The 8991-nt window shown below is 47.4% G+C and overlaps 1 protein-coding gene across 2 annotated transcripts; it reads right to left on the bottom strand.

Moving 5' to 3' along the window:
* Positions 1-377: 377 nt before the first annotated feature.
* RHBDD2 (rhomboid domain containing 2) lies at positions 378-8976 on the bottom strand. 2 transcript variants are annotated; one of them, XM_052688435.1, is made up of 6 exons: positions 7798-8976; positions 6539-6940; positions 6038-6188; positions 3508-4027; positions 2058-2125; positions 378-1288 (listed from the first exon to the last, which is right to left on the bottom strand). In XM_052688435.1, exons 1-4 carry the CDS (start codon positions 8030-8032, stop codon positions 3598-3600), a joined length of 1218 nt encoding a protein of 405 aa, XP_052544395.1. In that variant the 5' UTR covers positions 8033-8976; the 3' UTR covers positions 378-1288; positions 2058-2125; positions 3508-3597. The 2 variants fall into 2 exon arrangements, with proteins under 2 accessions (XP_052544395.1, XP_052544394.1); XM_052688434.1 differs by having other exon boundaries at positions 378-2125.
* Between the last annotated feature and the right edge of the window lie 15 nt (positions 8977-8991).

Here is an 8991-nt window from a genome sequence, read left to right as displayed (position 1 = left end):
CAAAGTCCATGTGGGTGAGCAGGGGGCACCCGAGGGGTCAGAAGAGGTGCAGGGAGAGGCACTGACCTGACAAGCCTGTTTCCAGCTGAGCAGAGAGCGTACGTGGGCACAGCGAGCGTGGTCACCCAGGCCTGGATAACTGCGCACGTTGGCTTTGCCAGAGAGAAATAAGCAACTGGGAAGCACAGAAATAAGAGGAATATTGACCCATTAGCACGGTGACTGTGATATCACCAGCTTAGCTGGCTTGTGCCCTTTCAGCCCGGAGTCACTTTGTGCCCTGCTTCCAGGAGAGAATCAATCCTGATCTTTGAAGAAGTGCCAGCTGTACTGGGAATGCACTGGAGGTCCAGAAGAACAAACCTTTGGAGACAGTATGTTCTCTAGGACAGCCTGGAGTTGTATTGATTTTTTTTTGTCACTATTTTTTCTCCCCTTTCTTTTTTAAGAATAACTTCAATTCTTTATCTCCCCTCCAAGGAAGGGAGCTGGTACTGCAATTTGTGATCCATAGCATTGCTGTGAGCTCAGACACATGCCAAGGCCGGATGAACAGATGATTTCTGCGTCCCTCTCCCGAGTTTCAATTCCTTCTTTCAGCCTTCAGCCACAATTGCACATCCCATCCTGTCCCTCTCTCCATTCCCCTTTGAACCCACTGCCAGCCCTAAGGAAATGGGACTTGGTTGAACTCCACTGCTGGAAAAGCAGCAGGTCCTCCTCTGATTTATACAACAATGTTTAACTGTCACAACTGCCCTCAGGAAAGGCAGGTAACAGACTGTTAGAAATCATCTGTGTCGTTCAAAATGTCTGTCTGAAGGCCACTGAACATTTCAAGTGCCATGTGGGCACAGGGCAGTTGCACAGTTGGACTCAGAGCAGCCCCAGGGTCACAGTGGTAGTTGCAGTGATCAGAGACCAAGTGACATGCCAAGATCTTCAGGAAGCTGACAGCAGAGCTGGAGCCAGAAGAAAAAAAAACTCAAATTGTGGTTTTGCCCCCATTCTTCTAGGATGTCCCTCCCACAGAGCTGCAGTGGGCACCTGCACCCAGCACAGAGGGGTTAAGGGCTGGTCCCTGCTGCCTCCTGCATGGGCAGGAGCCCACCTTCATTCCTGTAAGGAGACCCTCTGCCTTCTCCCCTCACCTATCAGTCAGGGCTGTTCCTGCTGCTTGCAGTGACAAAGCAGCGACTCTCGGAAGCCAACATTTACTTCTTACCACTTAATGCATGCCATGAAACTACTCACTGGAAACCATGCCATCCTTTTGATGGTTCTGCAACTGGTAAGAGTTGAAACAGATCAACTGTTAAAAGTCAGCAAATAAAAATAACCAGCTTCCATGCCCGCAAGCATTTTCCAATGTGCAGTGCTACTCTTCTCCAACGTGTGTCCTCTGCCACCAGCCTATCATGCAGACTGCACCCAGCTGTCCCCATGGGACTGAGACCACCATCCAGAGGCTCTCCCCACTTGACAGCAAACCAGGACATGTGGCAGTTTGTCTTCTAGACTGTATTTCAAGCTTTCAGTTTGATCATACACAACATTTACCATTGCAAACAGTCCTCATCACTCTAGTGTATTTTCTGCACAGTGATAAAATTCACAAGATCTCATCTTATGTAGATCTCACGAGGAGGAAAATCAAGGCACCAGAGTGGAACATCAACATTTCAATGATTATCTCTAGCAGTCCTTTCCTGGTATTGAAGACATCCTTTTAACTTCCAAACAAGAGCCTCATCCTGTTTGTGCTGCACACAAAACTTAACAATGAAATTCTTGTTAGCAGCTCAGGAAAAATGAGACTGTGAAACCATTTGTAGACCCAGGGAGGGGTGAAACAATCAGGAGTGGGATGGAGCTGGCCACCAACTCCAGGCATCCCACCACAAGCCTGTTCCCAAATTATTGCATCTTCCTTCCGAAAGCCTCTGCCCCACCTCTGTCTTTTCAAGGAGCTTCTTACTGTCGTGAATCTGAGGTTCAAGCCCTCTCCCTTCACCTTGGCCTTCCCCCAAAGCAAGTCCCTGTGAAGCCACACATACCTGTGGCAGTTTTCCCAGAAGAGCTGCTGGAGAAGTGGCTGTACAGCAACACGTGGCTTCTTCAGACACTGAAGAGGGGGAAAGGTGATAGAGAGGCATGCACATGCTTTGGCTCATGCATCAGCAATGCTGTTTCCAACCCTGGCTCCCTGATACACAGGAAGAGCCCTGTGGCTATTGTAGGGGACAGGCTAGGCATGTTCAAAACATTTCCAAGGGCAGAAATGTCTCTCTGTGTTACATATAACTTTTTTTTTTTTTGGGGGGGGGGGGAAAGGGGGGAGGAAGGGAAGAAAACTTTAAGTAATGAATCAACTGCAGTAGCTGAGATCCTGCTTGATTCACAATCACAGAAACAAGAGATTCCTCCTAGGCATGGCACAGTAAAGCCACCACAAAGTGGGAAATAAAGCTCTGGCTCTCCAAGTGCTACCACCTAAAATAAACACTTGTGCTACTACCACAGCCACCAAAAGGTACACTCTGCTCTGAATCCCATGCTGAAAACTCCTCTTTCCCATATACCTTTCTACCATCTCTAAAGAAAACACAGAGTGATTGTGCCAATATTGGTGGGTGACACACTGAAAGATAAAAATGTGAACATCCCCAATGGGAAAGCTACGTTCCAGGTAATTCTTATAACCCAGTTTTAATGTCCCTCTCAGCTTTATGCATATTTGCTGCACAAATGGCCACAATCCCTTACTAAAGACTCTTCCACTGCTTCTTATGCATTCAAGGCTGCCTTGCTGACAAGTGCAGGGGTGACCTACCTGTATATGACCCTGTTCATTGCAGGGGAGTTGCACTGCATGACCTTTTAGGATCCCTTCCAACTCAAATGATTATTAGTGCTATGAAGGCTGAGCTAGTGCGGAGCTATCAGAAATAACAGCGTGTTGTTGAGTGCACAGACTGCACCTCAGTATTTAAGAGATGTTTTTTGAGGGTTTTGGGGGACAGAAAAAGGTGCTCTTTATTCTGTTCTCCTTGTCCCAGCCCTGCCTTAATAAGCCCCCTTCAATGCGTACCCTCAGTGGAGAAATCACTACTGAAAGACTTCTTCACTCAGATGCTAACTTATAAACGAAGGCTTCCATGCTTCCACCTTCTTCTGTGCCCTAACTACATCACACATGTAAACAAGATAGGAAGCTAAGAGCCTTGATGTAGATGGGATGTATCCTTATCTCTGCAGCATGGCTCAATCCCAGATTAGTCCAGTGTTTTGACTATTAGCTTCCATCTTACCTTGAACTGGAGGACAGAGGCTCTGAAACTGTAGGTATTGTGTGGAGGAAGAAGGCTGCTAAACACTACAATGAGAAAAGTATTCAATAGAATTAGAAATGTGGAGAGGCAATCCAGTCTCCTTCCCTCCACAATGCTAAAAGTAGTATCAAAATTAAAAGGAAATAGAATTAAAGTAATCCATTTAGGTAGTCACCTCAGAGACAGCAACAGTGCCAGCAATTGCTGCTCCGTGAGCATCACACCGTCTTCCCTGCTGCTGCAAGTCCTGCTGCTTTCTGGAGGATCAGTACACCTGAACTTTGGAAAATTCAGCTGGAACAGGAGCTGCTGAGGCTGCTGGATCCCCTGATGCTTGCTGAACCCCAGCCAGGAGGTCCAGGCCAACAGGTGACTGTGGACCAGTCAGACACACGCGCTGTGGCACAGAGAACTTGCTTGTCTGGCAGCACTGTCCAGGCGAGGATCCAGTGTGGGACTGAATGTAGCCCTCAGCAGAGGCACCTCTGGCTTGGTAGGGGGAAGAAACAAGGCTGCATCTTGCATAGCTGTGCTGAGGTCCCACGTGTCCCAAAGCATGGCCAAATCCTGGTGTGCAGCTGTCCTGAAAGCCCTGGCTCTGAACACCAGGGTGCTGCATCTGGGAGGCTGGAAGAGTCGAAGGTGAAGAGCAGTAGTAGCTTTGAGTGGGATAGGTGCCAGGCAGCGGGGTAATCCTGGACAGAAGAAAACAGAAGGCTATACTGTGTTCAAAACTGTCACTGCCTAATTAGTGCTGGAAGTGCCCTGGGTGTTGATTTCCTCCTGACCGGTGCTCAGAAAGGTCACAGCAATTCATCAGAGATTCTCTATTACAAGTAGCATTTGAGTAAAAATAGGTTTACTAATTACCCAGGACAGATATGCTTACACCAGACCCACCCTAATTCTACATCCACAGAACGAGGAGGGTTTTAGCCTGGAGTCTCTTCATGTGAGAAACTTGCCAGCCAAACCACAGAATGCTTTTACAATTTCCATAGACATCCTCTCTGCCTTCCATTGAACCTAAGTTATTAATCAGGAGAAGTCACAGCTGCCAAGTGTTAGTTATCAAGAAGGCCTTTAGTAGAAGTAGCAGCTCAGGGTAGAGAGCAAAAGAGAAGGAGGAGAGAGAGTTGCAAATAAAATGAATCATTCAGAAGCAAGGTCCATAAACAGCCCTTGCCAGCAGAAGGCATGTGTCATCCCACCAAAACACACCAAGTGAAAACCTCACCCAGAAGCCAAAGTCTTGGTAACTTCCAGAGCACTGCTCAGCCCATGTACATCACTAAATGAGTGCAGAGAATCAAGACAATATTCACAAACATCACGGGAGTACCAGGAAAAATGAGAAACTGGCTCATGCTGGGGTTTGGGGACTTGAGTTTATTTCCCCTGTACCTCATTTGTGGCCATAAGCCTGATGGAAAAGAGCAAACGTCCCAGAAATGCCTCCTGTCTGATGGGAAGTTGGTGTCTGAAGTCTTATTAATTAAAAAAACAAAAACAAACAAACAAACAAAAAAAGAAGAAAACCAAACCTACACACATATAGAACTCATATTTAGGTATAAGAATCAAAATAGTAACTAATTAAGCCCCAGAAACAAGTATAGAACTTGTGCTTCAGACACAAAGACATACACATTTAGCTGCAGAAATGGAAACATCCTAGAAACACCTTCCCACACCCTGCTTGATAATCAAACGTTTATGCAAATACCTTTGAGCCAGAACAGTCTGTGTCATCTCACCTAAAGAAAGCAAGTTAAGGCAGTGCTGTGCACAACAGCAGAAGCTTTAGGCTGAGGTAGACACAGGCTCAGCATATGGTGAGAAATTCCCTCCTCCCTAAAGCAGTACTAAAACAGGGAGAGTCACCATGTTCCCAGATTTGCCTGGCTTCCCCTGCAAGCACTCCTGCAGAGTTTGGTTGCATCTGGGCACATTCTTCCTACCAGCAAGGTTTTGTTTCATGGCTTCCCCTCAGGTGAGGGGAAATGTAAACACCTGGAAATGCTTCCAGTTCAAAGAATGCTTTACAATAAGCTGATGGCTTCAACAAAACGTGCAACTTAACCTGTAGCAGAAAACCATCTGAAATGACATCTCAGGGTAGGGAAAAATTTGACCTCAACTTCTGAGTTGTTTTAGAGTTTGCATGAGTTCTCATTGCTTGTGGCATAATCATTCCTGAATGTCAACTCCAGTGCCACGGTTCCTTTTCATTAAATCAACTTTGCCCCAATACAGAAAACATGCATTGAAAGGTCTCCTGTGTGATATCTTCAATTTATAATGTGCTGCTCCTACACAGGTTTGGATATGACAAACATCCCAACATTCCTGGGAGGTGAAGCTGTGCAAAGACTGACAAAGATCACATCCCAGAGAGCAATTCAGCCAGAAACAAGCACCAGAATTCCTGTTACTTTCATGTCAGTGGAGCTGCAATACATTTAACATGTGTACACAGCAGCCTTGCAGCAAATGAGTTTCACCTCAACTCAGTTTCCAGTGAAAGAGCAAACTGAGTTCATGTGTGATGATGTATCACAGCAATACCACGGCAACACCGATGTCCCACATTCCTGTTCTTAACATCCCATATGGGAACATGACCAGCACAATAAAGATTTTAAAGGTGATTTAATGCCTCAAAAATCTCCCACAAGATATTTCATAGGAGCTCCAGTACTTACTTGCTGTTCTCAGTGGCTCTTCTCTCAGCTGAGGACCCCGGGATGTATTTTAGCCCTGGTATTCTCTTTAGCACACTGAAAGGGAATCTCTGATCCAGCTTAGAGGCCACCGACTCTGGAATATCCAAGCAGAAACAGTAACCAAGACCATCTGAAGTCAGCAGCACGTTAAGGAGGATCACTGACAAAATGCTCTCATTTCTTGCACTGCAACACACCATCTCTTCCACTCCACAAACTAGTTTCCCTGGAGAATTCTTCGGTTCTAGTTAGTGTCGCCCTTTCAGACCATCAGCCTTCTCATCTCCATCTTCTCTGCATACCTTAAAGCCACAGCAGAAGCATGGGATGAGAAAGAAATGCAGAACTGGGTGTGATGAGAAAAAGAGCCCAGGAAATATCATAAAGTGATGCATCTTGACCACAAGAACTGCACCACCCTCTCTCCTCATGAAGCAACAATCTTACACTGATTTAGGGCTACATGTTCAGAAAGGATACAGGCTTTCCCAACCAGGAGCCCACACAGGTTGCTCAGGAGAGAAGAGTGGGGGATAAACCACACCACAAAGAGCAGAAACCACGGCACCAGCATCACTGGAACTCTAAATCCAAAGAAGAGAGTCCGCTTCATTCGCGAGCGGGTGGTGGAGACACTCAGTGTAGCAAAAGCTAAAGGCATGAATCCTTTGGCATCTTCCACTTCTGACACGCTCGAGATGACAGTTTCAAGTAAGAGGTACAGGAGGCCGGTCAGGATGGCAAACACAATGGTGAGGAAGCAGTGCTTCACAGTGCCAACGTTCTTCTCAAAGCTGCCAGCAAAATACCAGATGACAATGGCACCACAGGTCAAGGATATCAGGTCTTCATAGACAAAGATGTAGGTAACCAGCCTGTGAACTGAGCATGCCAGTGTGTCAGAAAGGCAGAGACAGCAATGAATTTGTCCTAACCCGCTACAATTACAAGTTTAAGCAGAGGGAGACAGATTACAAGATTAATCAACCTTTTTTTTTTTAATCTATCCTGTTGCAGAAGAGAGGGAACTTGAGGCCTTTAAAACTACGAGTAAGGAATCAAAGACGGCTAAAACAAGAGCTATCTTGGGTACTGTAGGCAGATGGACTGACTTGCTGCTTGCTGGGATGGTGCCTGGAAAAAAGCAATAGCTTCTATAGTAAATATCAGCCTCGTTAGAAGGCAGAAGGCATAAAAATGACTGCTACAGTTTAACTCTGACTTTGCTCTCTTGCTTTAGCTACTGCAGTAAAAATAAAAAAAAAATACTAATTAAACAGCCAGCAGAGAGATTTCTCTCATAAGTGAAAACATTTGGAGATTATCAGCTAGTAGCAACACCCTGAGGCCCTCTGGTTAGCAGTTCTGGGCATGCCAAGAAGCTCCCAAAGCCCTCCTTCCAACTACAGGATAAATACAGGAGAGAGAATCATTTAGCATAACCTGACAGCCCCAGACAGGCAGTGATTTCACCATCAATTCAGCACACCACACCGCTTGAACACTGCAGCAAGATGAGGAATTAATGATCAGCTCCTTCAGGAAATAGCACAGGGTGAGAAGAGAGCAACCAGCCAAGCTCTTAGCAGCGTGCCCCCACTATGCACTACGAACACAGACATAGGGAAGCACAGGGAACTGGGAGAGGAGCCCTGGGGTGCTGTGAGGGCCCGGCGGCAGGGCACGGCAAAAGGCACCGCGGAGGAAGGGCACACGGGCTGGGCGTAGGCACCGCTCACCTTCCCCGGCTCGCAGGGCGGCGGGCCGCAAGGCACCGGGGTGGGAGGCGAGGGAACCCCGCAGCAGGCTGGGCCCGGAGGCGCCAAGCGACAGCAGCAGCGTGAGAGCGCAGCCAGCCAAAGGGCGGCCGCACCTCGCCGCCATGCTGCCGCGTGCCGCCCTACCTCCGGTCGCCGCCGGAAGGCCTTCTCCGTTGCCATGGCGACGCGAGCCGCTGCGGTACCCCGTTACCATGGCGACTGTCTTTTTTTTTTAACCTTTCATACTTTTTTTTTTTTTCTTTTTTTTCTTTTTTTTTTTTTTTCCTTTTCTATTTTGGTCTGCAGGGGACATTGCCATCTCATAAAGTTTCATACTGTTGGGAGCTGTCGGATGAGGGGAATGCTCAGGGACCAAGGGCCAATTTCTTTTCCCAACTCCAGCATTTTGGGGGGAGCAAAGAAAGAGCACAGTGCAGGAGCTTTCCCTCTGAGCCTGCTGTGAGCTATCAGGAACCCCCGACCTCCCACTAGGCAATAAAAACAGTAACTTATTGTCTCAGTGCCATTTTCCACTGATCATAGAATGATAGGATGGCTTGGGTTGGAAGGGACACCAAGGATCATCAATTCTAACCCCCTGCCACAGGCAGAGCCACCATCACGGAGCCAGATCTGCTATTAGCCCAGGGTGCCCAGGGCTCCATCCAAGCTGCTCTTGAACGCCTTCAGGCATCCAACAATACAAATACTTCAATTGCTTTGGAACTGGAGATTCAAAGGCTCTACATAGAGCAACTCTTTTTTTTCAATTAATAATTCCAGTCACAATTCGCTTTGCAGAAACTTCAGGCCACGACAGTGGGATTTAGAAACAGCCCAACTCAGCCATCAACCCATTCTGCTGCAATCAAATTGCTTTAATTTCTGTTCATCCCTGATGAAACCTCATTTCTGAAGCCTCATTTTCTCTCCTGCCTGATAAGCCCCCAGATCACAATCTCTTCTCTCAGAAAGCTGCTCCCCGAATCAACACGTGGCTTTCTAGAACACTGTGCGCTCCGCCCATATGGCTTTCCTTTAGGAAACCCTATTACCTGAAACACACCGACAGCCCTGCCTCTTCGGCTGGGATCCGGCCGCTCCCAAAGTCCCTCGGTCTCCCCCCGCCGCCACGAAGTGGTGCCGTCCAAGCGCGCCCTGCTCCCCCCGCCG

This window comes from Tympanuchus pallidicinctus, unplaced genomic scaffold (genome assembly GCF_026119805.1).
Source record: "Tympanuchus pallidicinctus isolate F22 unplaced genomic scaffold, pur_lepc_1.0 scaffold24, whole genome shotgun sequence".
NCBI classification, from domain to species: domain Eukaryota; kingdom Metazoa; phylum Chordata; class Aves; order Galliformes; family Phasianidae; genus Tympanuchus; species Tympanuchus pallidicinctus.
The sequence above is the reverse complement of the archived record's forward strand: the minus strand, read 5'-3'. Positions and strand labels throughout refer to the sequence as shown.

Excerpts from the sequence above, each read along its gene's own strand:
- RHBDD2 (XM_052688434.1), bottom strand. The coding sequence starts at position 8,032 with ATGGTAACGGGGTACCGCAGCGGCTCGCGTCGCCATGGCAACGGAGAA. Across the intron at positions 6,189-6,538 it reads GCTCCTGGTTGGGAAAGCCT|ATGGTCTTGGTTACTGTTTC; the intron begins GTATCCTTTCTG and ends TGCTGACTTCAG. Across the intron at positions 4,028-6,037 it reads AGAGCCACTGAGAACAGCAA|GATTACCCCGCTGCCTGGCA; the intron begins GTAAGTACTGGA and ends TCTTCTGTCCAG.